General features: G+C 44.9%; 2 protein-coding genes across 3 annotated transcripts in view; both read left to right on the top strand.

The window, feature by feature from the left end:
- The window catches only part of rgs12a (regulator of G protein signaling 12a), a 30,329-nt gene extending 26,705 nt beyond the window's left edge, over positions 1-3,624 (top strand). For both annotated transcript variants that reach the window (XM_079295418.1, XM_079295417.1), the window contains one exon: positions 2,533-3,624. In XM_079295418.1, coding sequence (XP_079151544.1) covers positions 2,533-2,813 — 281 coding nt within the window. In that variant the 3' untranslated portion in view covers positions 2,814-3,624. The remainder of the gene's footprint in view (positions 1-2,532) is intronic.
- Positions 3,625-6,094: 2,470 nt separating this feature from the next.
- hgfac (HGF activator) lies at positions 6,095-15,640 on the top strand. The gene is made up of 14 exons (XM_079295723.1): positions 6,095-6,352; positions 6,456-6,519; positions 7,018-7,111; positions 8,297-8,370; positions 8,448-8,588; positions 9,253-9,384; positions 10,230-10,340; positions 10,641-10,815; positions 11,275-11,372; positions 12,274-12,538; positions 13,535-13,674; positions 13,976-14,116; positions 14,268-14,410; positions 15,315-15,640. The coding sequence occupies exons 1-14, from the start codon at positions 6,287-6,289 to the stop codon at positions 15,486-15,488; spliced, it is 1,818 nt and encodes a 605-aa protein (XP_079151849.1). The 5' UTR covers positions 6,095-6,286; the 3' UTR covers positions 15,489-15,640.
- The last annotated feature ends 1,107 nt before the right edge of the window (positions 15,641-16,747 follow it).

Below are 16,747 nucleotides of genomic sequence, written 5' to 3'. Positions count from 1 at the left end.
TAGACCTCACCGATTTCTTTTAGGGGGTGCAATTTCTTTTGGACTAAAAACCATTATACCCTGACATCAGTTTAAGCATTTGCATCTAAAGCAGTGGCTCTAAGGCACAGTCTGAGTACCCAGAGTGCCTCTAGCCCTACAGGTAGTTGCATTTACTCGGCATATCAAGTGTGAATTATCCCAGAGTTAAGACTGCTGAAATCAAAACCAAAAGGCCTCTGGTCTGTATCCAGAGGACCAGAACTGAGAACTGCTGCCCGTTGTTACCACAATCATGTCCTAATCACCTCTCTGGCAAGCGTTGGGTCAGCAGGCCCGGTTGGTGGGGATGAGGCCGCCCACTAGAGGGCGACATCACACAGTGTAACTCCATTCATAGGACTGATTTGAACTCACGGCCATGAGCTTTTAGTTTCATGCTCAGTAATATTAATAAATTGTAGAAATTAAGTTTCCTTTCCCCCTCTACTGAAGGCTTTAATTCAGAGGAAAGTTTTGGCCCAATACGAGAAGATTCAAGTACTCCTGGGAGTACATGGGACAGTCATTCTATCTACACACAGTGCTCTGTAATGACTCGGCACACCTGACCTGAGGGACCATCAGGCTCTCTGTCTCTGTGTCAGCTCTCGAAGCTGGCAGCCTCTGACCCTGGGCCAGCGTTGTCGTACATCTGGCGGTCAGAGGAGGGCTCCACGCGGCTCTTTTGGCAGTCGGCCTCAGTGAGGACTGTAGCTGGGTCCGTTCCAGTCTGGCTGGTCCGTCTCAGCACCCGGCTGCTGACGTGCCTGTGGACGAGACTCTCCACGGGAGACGCGGTGACACGGTGTGTTTAACATTGTGTTTCCACGTCATAGCAGAGAGAGCACATGTTTGAGAAAAGGTTTTGGGTAAATAATGTAGAGAAGGCAAGAGGTGCGGATTGATCCATAGAATTTAAAATGAATGCATCGCATTGGAGTTTCCCTTCTTCCAGAGATGAGAGTTTGCAAAACCAGGCATGTTTGAACTATCTCAACGTGATGCTGAGCCATTTCTTGTAAATAAAACTATTGGTGTGGTGGCGCAAGGGTTACAGTAGGATAGTCAACTATTTAAATAATTAAGCAAAAATAAGTTACAGTCCTACTTGGGAGCCTTTATAAAGCAGGGAAGTTAACTGACGAAGGTGAACTATTTTCATGAGCAATTAAGACCTGAGTCAAGAAGGGATTTTTACTTTTTATATTTTGCTGAACTTTAAAAAAAAATAAAAATACATTTTGTAAGCCTGAAGAGGTAAAATCTAGTATTTCACAGGAGAGTTGCAATTATAAACAAATTGCAGGTGATGAAGGATTTTTCGTATTGCCTAAAATCATCTCATTGTCCTTAAAATCTCTCTTGCGACTCCTTGAGGGGTCCTGGTACCCAGGTTGGGAACCGCGGGTGCAGAGAGTGGATGAGAGTAGGGGCCAAGAATGGATTGATGAATACATTCATGATGTCGAAAGCACAATTCGTTTTGAGTTCGACAAAGCCCAATTTAACGACATGAGTCACCTTGCCACTCTGCATACCAGCGTCAATAAATCACATCCTGCGGAAAAACCCTGTGATAGATTCATGTTGATGTATCAACTATACAAAATATTTAATATTATATATTTAAATTCGAATTAACTGCCAAACACATGTCAGGACCATGTCCTTGAACTTCAGACAAGACCGTGACAGTTGCTGAAAAGCCCCTGAATATCTTTGGCGATCCCCTCGGTGGTTGAAGTCGCTGTGTGGCTGAGGGTCCGTGTAAGGTCAGCTGTTGGCGCTCACAGGCTGTGTTTACATCTGCACTGAACAGCAGTGAATCACAGTCAGCAGAGCTAGGAGAGTCTGTGTGTTGAAGTTCCGTGTTTGAGTAACTCGGGCCTCTGTGTTTAGAGTCTGAGGGGCCACAGGGTTCACATGAGAAGTTGAGAGTTTATCCGTCGTCATAACCCGTAATGCCTGCATCCCGGAAACTTGGGTTCGCAGCCGCCTGAGTGCACTGGCATGAGAAGACGGGGACAAACGGGGTCCACATGCATAACACAGCTGTACAGTTGTCCGATTACGCCCGCATATGAAACTGATGTGTTCACTTGAGCGGCGTAGAGCTAAAATGCATGCGCACCCACGCCATGGGTGACAGCGTTTCCATTTTCTTAGATCCTCTGAAGTCTCATACGTTCATGCTAAGCATCTGGTCATCATGCAGTCTAATGAGGAGGCCTGCAGGTCCATGTGAGTCAAAGCTGCACAGAGATGGGACCATTTTTTGTACCTATATTTAGTCACCATTATATAACAACATATTTTTGATAGCAAGATTGTTTGCCTGTTTTAATTTGCTTGTTTAAAGCTGAAGTCATCAACATTTCTACACAAACAATGGATGAAGTTACGATGTGAAAGGGATAACTCATAGTGACCACGCTCATAAATAGTCAACCATGGCCGTCCTTCATGCAACAACTCCTCTTAAATCTTCCTTGTCTGTCTGTATCTCTGAAGGAACAAACCCAAACGCGGACACCAAATCCCCCACCGACGGAGCCGACGCTGCACAGACGGTTCAGGAGGTGATGGATGTGGAGGGGGTTCACCTGGAGGAGAGGACGCACGAAACATCCCAGGGAGAGGACTCTGAGCTCAGCCTGAGCTTCCAGGGCTACGTCGCTGAGCTGCGGCAGTGCCAGAGCAAGCTGAGGAGTACCCAGATGCCCCAGAACGGCCGCAACGCACCGGAGGGCAAGGACTGCAAGACGGACCTCTACAAGGCCACGATTGTCTAAAGGGACCCCCCCACCCTCACCCCACTGCTGCACTTTTTCAGCCTGAGGCACTGTCTTTTCGAAAGGGAATTTGTTGAACGATGGACTGCATGTACACTCCAAAAAAAAAAAAATGAAGAAAAAAAATCTATATTACAGTGATAGATATTGTATATTTGTTACGAATTCTGGCGTGTTCTTGTTGATTTTTAGTACTGGTTGTGATTTTTAGACAGTGACATGTTTTTGTTATGGTTTAGTTTGATGATGACGTACAAAGCAATTGTATTAAGAGCCATGTTAGACCAAGGACAACCATGGAAGAAGCCGGGAATGAACTTTTGGGTACTACTTTCTAAGTAAAGCATATATTGCAAATGGTTTACAAGTTGTGATTAGTGGGTTTATTTATCGTTTTTATTAAGTCTTTACTTTCTAATAAACCTTCAAAATTAATTAAATAGCTATATAACTAAAAAGTAAGTTATGTTAGCTAACAATACAAGCCAAGGGATTAACCATTAATGAAGCTGTTAATTACAACTAATAGTATTGATGAAGTTTGACTTAATGTCCACCTACTATCTTTTCCAGCTCGTCTTATGCTGAGGAAGGCTGTGAGATGCAGTTGAAAGCTAAAAAAAAAAAGCTAGTGAGTGAACCTTGAGTTTGAATTTTTTCTCAAACAACTCTTGCCCTATTAGAAAGCGGTACCCACTTTTGTTGGACCATAAGCTAGACAGGACTCTGTTTTAAGGATCAAAGGGGAGGCAAATCACACTTTTAATGCATATTTAAATATTTCCTCGATATCATTCCTATGTTTTGCAGATACTGACGGTACCTTTGTTGCCTGTACTTCCTGCTTCTGTGGTTTTGAGGTTGTCCACATGTTAAATGATTAAAAAGCTTTCATGGCTGTAAATTCCAACAAAACTGACGCTCTTCTCTTTTGTTACATGTATATGATTAATTCTGGTATATCCCATCCTAACCTCTAGCCCCCCCTTGTCTAAAAAGCTCTGCATTCTCCTACTTGTCATATTTGGCCAGCTAAATGTGTTTGCTAAGTTAGTCAGAAATGCCAATAATTAACAGAAATGGTTGTCTTAGTTGAACAATTTCCTCTTTGGAAACACGTTGTTGTCCAATGTCGACATGCTGTTCAGTCGTACAGCCTCCTCTTTGTATTTTTAGCTCAGCATCTGGGGAGATTATTACAGATGGTGGAAATTAGAGGTTAGACTATGGGGTTAGTCTTGACACAGCATGTTACTGCTAGAATGCTGACAACACATGGGGCATGTGAGAGGGTTGGGCCCTTCACTTTCCTACTTCCCTTTTTCAAAGGCACTGTCATTGTTGAATTCTTCATTAACTTAGAACAGTAGCTTTTTCCTTACAACTCCTTGATACACCCCCAAAATGGACTTATTTTATCTTTAGCCTAATGACTGGTGATGTTACGAGATGTGCCGACGCTTCGAAGCGTGTGTCGAGTAATGGAGGGGGCGTTTCCTCGAAGTGCGTATTGAGGCTTGCTTCATTTAGGGGAGGAGCCATAAATGATGACGTCCGAAGCCTCGCTGCCCGGCTGTACCACGTGACTGCTTCGGGAAGTGGTACAGATTTTGCCTCTGGAGTACTGGGAGAGGCAAAAATTCCTGTATCAAAATTGATATAGAGTTGCTCTTGCGTTTTTGTGCACGCCAGCATCTTCTGTACCCTGTGAAAGGGTGTTTTCAAAGGCCGGAGAGGTTGTGTCAAAAAAAAGGAATCGTTTAAAACCAAAAACTGTTGAGAAACTGTTATTTCTGAATACAAATGAATAAAATGTCCCCTGTCCTGTAACTTACATCACTGTCCAAGTTACACAAGCATATTTAGTCCCCTCTTCCTAGTTCCACAAGCACTTTCACTGTCCTCTGCCTGCTTAAGCCCATGCCATTTTCCTAAAGTGACATAATAACATTATTACACAACCTGCCATATCATGATACTACCATTTTGGGAAAATGTACACACACAGAATACATTAAAAAAATATTTTATTATGCACATATGTGATAATTTATGTACAGAAATGATTTGGTCATACATTTTTGTAATTCAGTCATTCCCAACAGCCATAACAGACACAAAATTCAATGCATCACATTATGTGGTTCAGATACAGCTGCCTGTGATTATACACTTGGCCAGTAGGTGGTATCGTGTGCACATGAAGCTTCGAGAAATGAACTCTTTCTCGAACCAATTGGCTGAAGTGGTTCGATGCCTCATGAGGCTTCATCTCGCCATCACTACTAATGACCCACCTGTGGATGTTTTCATGTCTAGACTGCTTCTCTGCCAGGTCCCATAGCCGCTTAGGCACTGTGTAGTGCGACATAGAGAGCGACTTCAACCTGTTTGAGCACTTAAACTAAATCCCAAGTAACACCTCTTGTTGTAACGTTAGCTACTTCAGCCTGGGTCACATGCTCTGACAGGTCGACGTTTTAGCAACAGTTAAATGGCAGGCTAACGTTTTGTTAGCTAGCTAACTAACGTTAGCCAACCACGTTTTGTTAGCTACTAAGTACTTAGTGAGCTCATCATACTTTAAGCTAACTGCTAAGCATGCAAAAATAACGAGAGGTTTCATGTAGAATGTCACAAAACTGAACTCCCTGTGGAATTAACGTTAGCTAAAGACTAATGCGATTGATTTCAGTATTTAACCCTAAATCGTTCGGTATTAGCTTAATCCTCTGTCATGCTTTAATGTTAGACATGTTATTTAATGTAATGTTTTTGTTATAAACCCGCAAATCGCTTTGTTATGTCTAAGTTAAGGTATTTCTCATACCTAACTAACTTAGTGTATATGCTAACTAGCTTAGCATGCTAACGTTAATCGCTACTAATAGCTTAATTTGCGTTAGCCCCATTAGCTGACAGTTATATTCACTGTCGCTACCTGTCAAAAGTAGACATTGTTTATACAAACAGCTTTATCAACAAAAACCGTTTTTAAAAAAACGACAACAACCAGAATGTTAATGTTAAACTCTTAAATGTTAATGTTAAACATCTTAAACTCATTTAAAAGCGCTATGTGACCCTGGCAAAAAAGTAACATGAATAGTCACCGGAGTAACGCGTTAACGTTACACGGACCTCGACGCTGGAGAGGAGGGATCCTGCAGCACCATGAGCCGCCTCTGCCTCTGGAAATTTGGGTTTGTCCTCACAATGATACACCGTGGGCGTCAGGGAACACCAGCCGGGACATAGGATGCCTCACAGATAGACAAGCCCAATGACGCAACGGGTTTACTCAATACAGCTTGGAATTGTGAGGAACAGGATAATACTTGCAGGGTTTCCCACGTTCCCTATGACCAAAACCAGACTGAGGACTCGGAAACTTACTGATATAACGTGACAGGCACACAGACACCTCTTCCGACTCCTGGAAGCAAGTTTCTCCGGACACCAGGGACCAGCAGATGCAAACTTCCATGATGGCATACTTTATTTTACTTTTTCTACCTTGTGTTTTCACTACACGGGCGGTAAGTTGTACCCTTCTTACGCACGCCTTGCGCGTCTTTTTCATCCATTTTGCGTGCGCTAAAACCAAGAAAAAGTGCAATAACGTATCTTCCCTGATTTCAGCGCATATTAGTCCCTTCGTATGAAAGAGTCATCTTCAAAGAGCCGGTCAGGGAGAACCGGAAAGGTAGGTTTCGACCTCAGTCGTATGTTTGATTTAGAGGAAAAAGGAGGGAGCACGTTGAACTGGCAGTGAATGGGATGCATTTCCAGCTGAAGTAACAGAGAAAGTTAGTGGTGCAACATAAAGCTAAAACATGTGGGAGCATGACTTGATGATCTATTTAATAACATAACATATTTCTTTGTTTTTTCATATTCTGTTGTGAATTGTCATGTTTTTAGTTTCAGATTTCATGCTACTTTGTCACCAAGTCAAATTGCTCGTATGTGCAAACACACTTGGCAATAAACCTTTTCTGATTGTGACGATTTAGCGAATCAAGAAGAGGATCATGGATTTATTGTCCTCTGATCAGAGCTATGTACAAAGTCAAAGAAGTCTTTGTGCGTGAGGTGCAGGGGGGAAACAGTTTGTGATTTCCCTCTTTTGTGTGTTTGCCCATCTGTGTTCATTGAAAATAACAAGCTGTGTTTTCTTTTGTTTGTTTTGCTCTGCTGCCAGTTCTCACAACAACGGACAAAGAATGTAAATTCCCATTTCGTCAGGGTGGAAGGATTCATCATCACTGCCTCACCATCCTATCCTCAAAACCATGGTGAGTCCACATATTAGCCGGCCCATCTGGCTCCGCTGTTTTGGTTACACAAACCACTAACGCGTGCGTTGCCACACGAGGTTACCACACACTTCGACTTCCACAAGAGACGTCTCGCAACCCTTGACAGGTAGAAGTGCTGCGTCGTCATATTTGGTTTTCATTCAGACGCCCGCTCATAAGCTACACACCTTGTCTACGTCTCTGTCACACAGACCGCAGGTGTTGCGTCACAGGTGTTTGTATGACTCGCCCCAAAAAGTTCGATTTAATGAGGTTAAGGAGCTCATTCGCTTCAGTAAATTGCTCATTGATGAAGCGTTGATGGGCCTTATAATGATTTGCGTGCCCCCAACTAGAATATGGTACTATGACGTTATTATAACCAGATTTTAAAGGTGACATAAGATAGAATGTAGAACATCCATCTTAAACTGTGACGATGGCGGTAGTTTATAACACTTTTACGACTTCCTGCAGTTTATCCTGAGGGTAGATAAACAGCTGTCACAGTTAAACCATCACGGTGCATTTTTACTTGCAAAATCATCCTTTTATTGGATTATTTTGAGAGACTTGCTGAAGGGCTTTCCAGTCATCATTCCTTGGAATTGAGAGGACATGGGTGGCTGCCAGCAGCAAGTTGGAGCAGCATCAATGTAATTATATCTGGTCCACCAACACAAAGTAAACACAATGTGACTCTGCGTGTTTATGTGATGTGCTCACGAGCTCAGCGTCATGATAGGTTTGTGATTATGTACCGCAGATGCAGTGAGCGAGGAGTCTGCTGACGTTACTTTGGTTAAAGTAGTGGATGATTGACGGAGTTAGGGAGCTAATGCTTCAGAAAGATTTTCCCTTTTTTTTTCTCAGAATAAAACTGGACCTCAAATAGTGCAGCATTTCCGATTGTTCGAGCAGCCTGTTGAAATATGTCATTTAGAGGTGGATAAAAAAATCCCCTCTCATGGTACAAGTAGTTTTATGTCACAATATAAACATATTAAATATTCAGACAAATCAATGTGTTATCACTGAATATTCCTCAGGATGGCGTTAAATGGAGAGATCTCTGACAGTTTAAAATACGGTCCTATTGGCCAACAATGCCAATGTTCCTTCCATTTGTAATCCAGGCGACGAGCTGGTGACTGTGATCTATTTCTGTCTCTTCTGTTGCAGGTGCTCCCTCACGAGTAACTTTGACCGTGACCGGCAGTGGGGCTTCTGTGCACCGGAGACAACTCAGCCAGAGGGTCAGTTCACTAAACACCATCAATCCTGATCCTGCGTTGTTCATCCTGTAACTGTCTTCTCCGTTGGCCTGTTTCAGTTTTTGTCCACACGTCACGCAGGATCACAGATCCATGTCAGGTGAGCCCGTGTCAGAATGGAGGCGTCTGCATGCTGGTCCCACACGGACGCTTTGAGTGCTCCTGTCCTGAGAGCTTCACTGGCACACTCTGTGAGCAGAGTAGGTACAATTTAGGATTGTTGTGATTATTTTATATAATACCACCGTTGTTGTTGTCATGGGTATCCTTCCAACATGTGTTTTTGTTTGTTTTTGTTTTGTCAGATTCTCTCTGCAGTCATGTTTTCATTGTGCCCGAGTTCAGTGTTTTCATATCATTGTGCACATTTGGCTGCCAATCACCTGACAGCTGCCGAAGGAAACAAAAGTCCCTGCCGGCAAATTACAAACTCCATCATCAGCTTCATGATGTTTATTTAGAAAAGTCCTAAATGTGACATGCTTTGCAATATAATGAAATCACACGGGCAATATTCAAACGATGTCTTCTCTTGAATTTGATTCTTTTTTTTTTTTTTGCCAAATATGATTTCCAAGATCAGGAATGAAATTTGACGCTCGACTTCTGTCCTGTCTTAACTCCCTTCGCTCGTTTCAGAGACGTCGTCTCCAAAGCGGTTTCACTCTACGTTCAAAGTCATTTAAATTGCTCACAATCAAACAAAAAGCAAAACACAAAAAAAGACACACAAACACGTTTCCACTTCGAAAGAAGCTTGCAGAGCATCAGCCCATCTTTGCTCGGCACGCTCCATTGAGCTCCTCAATCTCCTCTCGCATTTCCACCCTCATGCTTTTTTATGCGTCTGTGTCGGCTTTTCAGAGAGGTGCTATGAAACCGCACACCTGCGCTATTACGACACCGGAGAGTCTTGGGGACGAATTCACCTCCGTAATGTGGAACAGTGCACATGTGTGGCGGGGGAAATCAAGTGCGAAAGAGTTCGCTACACAAGTAAGATGTGCTTTCAGCTGCTGTTCTGCTTCAGTTGTGTCTTGTTTTTGCTCTGTGGTCTGCTTTTTGTTGAGGTGAGAGTGAAACCCAATAAGGGGATGTGTGTGTAAAATACTGACTGATGAATGTAGATTAGCGCTCTCTGAGGAATGACGTCTTTATGCTTTTTTTCTTTTTTGATTTCACAAGCTTTTTCATACGTGTCAGGTCTCCTTCCAGCCCGGAGACATGCTTATTCTCTTTGATCACAGCGCCATAGTTACACGACTAAGCCAGCGAAGAAAAGACAGATTATATGACTCACTGTGACTCAGGAATGGTGTTTTAGGACACACCCCATGGGTCCGTAAGGTGCTTTCATCTCCATGTGTCTGGGGGGAGATCTTCACGGGCATTTATAAAAGAGAACGGCAGTGAGGTGGTTTCATCCTCGCTGAGCCGAAACCTGTTTTTTGTCACAGTTTCTCATTTCCCCAACCAGCAGAGCAACTTCTGAGGGAAAGATCTGTCTCTTTAGCTGCTAAACGCTCCTCCGCGTTTACCAGCTAGTAGCTTTGTCTGTCTGCTGTTTGGTGGCGCACACGTCAGTTTATTAGAGCTTTTTTTTGTTGAAAACAGCTGACTGCTGCGGCTGAAAACGACGCTATGCTAGAGCCAGATATTTCCCTCGCGAGTTGGTAGAGACCAAAAACAGAGCTAGATTTGCCATTTACGATATGTGAGTGTTGTGTGTACGACTCTCTTCCGGGTTTAAACCATTTGTAAACCAGACATATTCGGATATAAAGCTTTTTGTGGAAATATAGAGTATGTATGTGTGACCTGGTTTCCCTCTGTGTCCCCAGCGTGCCGTTCAAACCCTTGTCAGAATGACGGAACGTGTCGACTGATCACAGCCACCGGCAAGGAAGTGTGCAACTGCCGACGCGGCCACAGCGGGCCGTACTGCAGCTTCGGTGAGTAAAAAGCAGGACTGTGGTGTTATTCGTAATGTATGCGTGTTCATGCACGTGTGTGCGTGACAATGGGTTTGATTAATGGTGGCAGGAGAAGACATGGGCAAGCTGCGCTCGGTTGGTCTGCAGAGAGTTTGTTTTTGTATGAAAGCAAGATATCCATCATCATCATCCGTCTGATTGCATTCATATTGTTTACATATTTGCGTTGTACTGCGAAATCGAAACATGCTTGAGACATTTTTTGTTTTGTCTGTTTCCGCCTGTGGTTTGTGTATGTGTGTGTGTGTGTGTGTGCAGAGCCGGAGACCGAGTGCTATAACAGCAGGGGCACAGATTACAGAGGGCTGGTGGGCACCACGGTGTCCGGCGCCAGGTGCGTGGCGTGGAACTCGGACCTGCTGTACAACGAGCTCCACGTGGGAACGGTGGTCGCCTCGCCCCTCAAGGGCCTCGGGGAGCACGCCTACTGCAGGTGTGTGTTGGGACGTCCCGCTAATTCTGGTAGCCAGCAACATGACAGGCGAAGGCCGCTTCTGGTTTGAGGAGACGTTGTGTTGATCTTGCGGTTTGCTGCGGTAGCGACGGGCTTAGCGTGAGCTAGCAGAGCCGCCTGCTGGGGCAGCTCAGAGGCAACCATACAACCACCATGAGCATTAAAGAAGCACATGAATCCAGCCTGTGTATCGTAAAAAAAACAACTAATCTACTCCACATTCGCTCCTCTTCCAGCTTTCCTCATTCGTTGTTGCTATGACTACCCAGCAGCCATATGGCATGCGCACCACAAATGTCCCAAACTTCAAAGAAAATCAAACACACTAGCACACACGTTTTATTGCCGGGAAAGTTTCACATTGCAGCTCAGTGAAACTTTAAGCCAAGTGTGTGTGTGTGTGTGTGTGTGTGTGTGTGTGTGTGTGTGTGTGTGTAGAAACCCAGATAAGGACAAGAGGCCGTGGTGCTACACACTAAATGACGGCGCCATCTCCTGGGAGTACTGCGACGTCCCCTCCTGTGTGATGCCTGTGTGTGAGTAAACGGGCAGCAAAGGAGTTTTCTTTTTGTCGTGTAGTTGGTTCCATCACTGAACTGCTGCATCGATATACAGCGATGCTCTTCCCTGTTGGTAAAGCATGACACATCTGTTAGATTGGCCAGATATAACAGCTTGATGTTGCTTTCATCGTTTGCGAAAGAAGTCGTGCATTCACTCCGTTCTTTCCATTGATTACCGGCCTTGGTTCTTCTCGGCCTCATTGTTGAGGTAAGTCGAAGCTAAAACATGTTTTTTATTATCAGGAATGAAAAGCTAAGACGATTCACGAAGGCCACTGCATCATTCAATATCTTTATTCTCTGCCTCGGTCATATGACTCATTCAGGGTCAAATTCAGAAACCTCTCGACGCCTCGATAAACGCCTCGACTTTTAATCAGAAATCCAGCATTTATGATAAAGACGGGCGGAGACTACAGCTGCTGTGTGGAGTCACGCTGCTCCAAAAAACGTGGAATTCAGCCAAGCTGACTGGTTTTTGGCAGAGCTTGTTTTTAATAACGTGGGCTCGATGAGATGAAGGCATAAGGCATGACTCACCCTCAATCAACATGTCACGTCAGGTGCTGCCAATTGTTTACGTAGCGAGTGGGATTTGGCGCAGTTGTCATGATGCCAGGGGTATGCACAGAATCCACAACATGTGATTTAAAGCACGGGGTTGCTCTGCTACCCTTTTGTTTGTGCTTTCTTGCAAGGGAGAATGAGCCAGCGACAATCACGAAAGCATTCAGAAGAGGTATCCTAGGGAGTGTGGTAGCAAAATATAGTTGTTGTAGTTCTAATTCCTGTTTAGAAGTTGTAGTTTGTAGTCGCATTAATGCCACTAAGTCTGAGATAATCACGCATTTTAATGTTTTTTTTCTTCACGCAGCTTCTTCTCGAAGGATTATGCCGTTTAATGTCCTGCCCGCCATTAAAAGACCCAACCCCTCCAAAACCACCAAAAAGCATGTGTGCGGCAAAAAGCACAAGAAGAGGTTATCGGTAGCCAGGGGCCGGATAATGGGCGGGAACTCTGCTCTGCCGGGTACTCACCCCTGGATAGCAGCCATTTATATCGGAAAATCGGACTTCTGCGCCGGCACCCTGGTCTCTTCTTGCTGGATCGTCTCTGCAGCTCACTGCTTCTTCCGCAAGTATGTCCTGGGTGCACTTCAGGCTTGTATTTGCATTGATGTCACTTGCAGAAAAGGCAACGGTTTTGTAGTAGCCAAGTGCGCTCTGAAACTTTGGGACAGAAAAAAAAAGACATGTTCTTGGGAGCTCTTTTCGGCCTGTGTGTAAAAGACTGAAAGCGCTCAGTTTGAGTCAGCAAGAAACCTAATCGTTCATAGATCAGAGGGGAGCATTTTCTGACCTTTGCAGCTGAACATGGCACGTGATTCAAAGGCTTTGACTCCTCAGCATCATGAACGCCCTATATTTAGACATCCAGTTCGAGGAAAACCTAAAAACGTCTCACGCGCAGATGCTGTTTACATGCAAGTGCACACATTTCCCCTTTGATGCCAGCAAACAGGCATCTGTTGTCACTGCTCAAGTTCAAAGAGCTAAATCATGACATCATTGAATTGGACACCAACAGCAGTGATTGAAAGTAGTTTTTTCAGGGTTTTAAAAAAAAAGGATACAGACCATAATACCTGCAAGGCTTTCTTCTAAACATGCTGTCACTGCTAAACGGATTCAGTATCAGCTGGGACTTGATTGGACGAATGAAAGCAGAACAAGAGTCCACAGTGTTCCTTACACACCTCAGTACAAACACACAGAACATAACGAACAACGTGCTCGAGATTGAGCTGTGATTAGAGTCTTGGGTCTGAAAGTGTTGATATTTGTCCCGAGGGAAAGAGATCATTAAATCAGGTCCGACATGGGGAGGGTTCATCCTCTGGGGAGCATCCATGTACGAGATATATTTAATGGGAATCTGCTCATTAGGTTTCCATATTTCTTGTGCATTTTACGGCCAATCAATGTTGGTGACAAAAGAGAGGCGGCATCCCCGCGGTTCACCCTCTGGGGATCAAAGTTTAAGGAAATTCAGCGGGTAGTTTTCACAGACATGAGTATTAGTAGTACGTACTTTGGAGCACCGTGGACTGACAGCAGTGTGTCTTCCCTTATAGCCCCCTGAAGTCTCAGCTTCGAGTGGTGCTCGGCCAGCAGAATGTCAACGTCACTGGGCCCAACACCAGGACATTTGGAGTGCAGGAGTACATCTTTCCAAAAGAGTTCTCAGTGTTTAACCCAACGCTACATGATATTGGTAAGCATTAAGTGGACACACACACACACACACTAGTGACTCACGTAAACTAGAAGACCTCCTGTCCCCATTCAGAAAAACACAAACTCACTAAAGACCCCAGTCTGCGTGCACAGCTGTGTGTGCGTCACTGAGCAGCTGTGTCCCTGTGCTCCCCCGCACAAACACACACAAACACACACACACACACACACGGGCTGCTGGGTGTGTCGTTTTCATTGGGCAACGGAGTCTCCGAGTCTGCCGCTCGCTTCATCGTTTTAACTGCTCTTCTTCGTCGTCTGTCCTCTGTGTTTGGCAGTCCTGATCAAACTGGCGAAGCAGGACGGGCGCTGTGTGAGGAGAACCCCGTTCATCAGACCCATCTGTCTCCCGGACAAAAGCATGACGTTCCCTGATGACTACTGCTGTGCCATTAGCGGCTGGGGACACATGCATGAGAGTGAGTGATGAGGGCATCATGGCCGTGTCATCATAACACCTATCTGCATTCATATTAATACAATACATGACAATACATAAAGATTTCGACTGTTGTTGAGGCCCTGTTCATACTAACATGTGATGCGTTATTCCTGCTTGTATTCTGACAGAGGCCGAGGGTTACTCTCGTCTGCAGGAGGCCGGAGTGAGGCTGATTCCTCACGAAGCTTGTAGGAAGCCAGATGTTTACGGCAACCATGTCACCGCTGACATGATTTGCGCGGGGCTCAACGGCTGTGCCGACGCCTGCCAGGTAGGAAAGCCATTCCGAGACGGTGATTATTAAATCCAAGGCCGCCAAGTTGGTGGTTACGTCCTCACAATTCCTCATCGTCAATGTATGACGAAGCACAAAGTGCTACCACCGGCACTGTCGGGAACATTTTTCTTTTACGTTTTTGCTTGATCCGGTCTGTTTATTGTATCTAACCCAAGTTTCGCTCCGAGAAATGTCACGTTGCATGTAATTCATCCGTCCACCCTGAAAGACATCGTTCCCTCCATCTATACTGAATGTGTCCAGACTGCTATTATGTTGTCCAACAGTGGAAGTCAGCTCATGCACCATGAATCACAGACTGACATAATCTGCTTGCCAGGGCATATGATGGGGTATCCTTCTATCTGCTGGGCAGGATAGAAACATATCATTTGAAATAGGAGAGATCTCTTCACTCCATTAATGGCCCTGAAAGACAAAGCCATGGCTTGGCTCCCTTCTAATGGGATGAAATGATACCCCCCCCCCCCTTTATTGCTCTGAACATTACAACTGATCATAAAGTGTTGTGGGCGACATGGACTCCCAGAGCCCACATAGTTGTTGACCTCCTCCCTTGGCCGGTATCAGTATGTTGACTCAAGGCATCGGAGTAATGGAACAACACTTCAGATCTCAGCAGGGATTCCCCTGAGTGAAGAGCCAGAGGGAAGTTAGCGAGGGTCTGTCTGCAGCTACTCAACCTGCCGTGTGTACTACATTGAAGTTCCTTTCCTCTTTCACGGAATGTCTCCGTTATCTGTTTACCTCTCGGGTAGCGTGCACTTTTTAGGAATGAATTAGGGTTGAAAGTGCGTGACTCAGCTGTTTAGTGCGACTCCGCTTTGATCCCAGCATGTATGTGTACGAACTGTAGATACTTTATGTGTTTCCCCAGGGCGACTCCGGGGGCCCGTTGGCTTGCGAGAGGGATGACGTGAGCTTCCTGTATGGGATCATCAGCTGGGGAGAGGGCTGCGGCCGCTCTGGAAAACCTGGTGTTTACACTAAAGTGGTGAACTATATCGATTGGATCAATTCTGTGATCGCACGCAAACCCAAGGCTTCATGAATGAACATCAGCCGGACATTAGCTTTAATATATGAGACGTTGTACTATATTGTATTCTAACAGTTTTTTATTTGTCATGCTTGTGGAAGTTTATAGGTTGTCCTTATTTTAACTGTGAAACATTTTGTGACTGAATAAACCTTTAATGACTTGATAAAGCTTTGAGTGTCAACTACTTCAGATCAAAGATGCAGATATGTGTAACCTTGATTTTATGGTTTAAATATATAAAATGTTTTGGCCGCGAGGTCATTCTTTTCAACACAGGATGTGGCATTTCATAGGTATGGATATAAACTTCTGTGTACTACATACGTACACATTTGAAGGGCCACTTCTACTATTTTGCGACCTGATTCCCTTTCTGAAATAACATGTACACTCACCGGCCACTTTATTAGGTACACCTTGCTAGTCGAGGGTTGGACCCCCTGTTGCCTTCAGAACTGCCTTAATTCTTTGGTGGCATAGATTCAACAAGGTGTTGGAAACATTCCTGTATTGCCATGATAGCATCACGCAGTTGCTGCAGATTTGTCGGCCATTGGAGTACAACATTGTCATGTTTGAGATGATTTGAGCTTTGTGACACGGTGCATTATCCTGCTGGAAGTAGCCATCAGAAGATGGGTACACGATGCTCAATTGGTACTAAGGGGCCCAAAGTGTGCTCAGAAAATATCCCCCAGACCATTACACCACCAGCACCAGCCTGAGCCGTTGATACAAGGCCGGATGGATCCATGCTTTCATGTTGTTTACGCCAAATTCTGACCCTACCATCTGAATGTGACAGCTGAAATCGAGACTCATCAGCCCGTCTGGCACCAACAACCGTGCCACGTTTAAAGTCACTGAAATCCCCTTTCTTCCCCATTCTGATGCTCGGTTTGAACTTCAGTAAGTCGTCTCCACCACGTCTAGATGCCTAAATGCATTGAGTTGCTGCCATGTGATTGGCTGATTAGCTATTTGTGCAATTGAACTGGTGTGCCTAATAAAGTGGTCGTTATGAAAGGTGGTATTTGTGGCACGAGAACCATGTGATCGTTTCCTCCAGCAGCAGCAGCAGGTGGTGTAAACCAGCCCAGGTGGCAGCAGCACTGGTGGGCTGGCTGGTGCACAGATAGACAGACAGGCAGACACTGGTCATGCCCCTTTTTTCCCACGTGCCCTGCTGAGGGCGAGTTTGCGGCCCACAAGCACACAGAGAGAGAGAGAGAGCAGCTATTTTGAAAGTGACCCTCTCATTCAGGCAG

The sequence above is a fragment of the Melanostigma gelatinosum genome, assembly GCF_949748355.1.
Source record: "Melanostigma gelatinosum genome assembly, chromosome: 23".
NCBI lineage: Eukaryota > Metazoa > Chordata > Actinopteri > Perciformes > Zoarcidae > Melanostigma > Melanostigma gelatinosum.
This window is presented reverse-complemented; position numbering and strand designations above follow the sequence as displayed.

What these genes read in the sequence shown, in the direction of transcription:
- hgfac (XM_079295723.1), top strand. Translation starts at nt 6,287, where the DNA reads ATGCAAACTTCCATGATGGCATACTTTATTTTACTTTTTCTACCTTGT. An exon ending in GGAGACAACTCAGCCAGAGG is followed by an intron (nt 8,371 to 8,447) that starts GTCAGTTCACTA and finishes GGCCTGTTTCAG; the next exon opens with TTTTTGTCCACACGTCACGC. An exon ending in CGGGCCGTACTGCAGCTTCG is followed by an intron (nt 10,341 to 10,640) that starts GTGAGTAAAAAG and finishes GTGTGTGTGCAG; the next exon opens with AGCCGGAGACCGAGTGCTAT.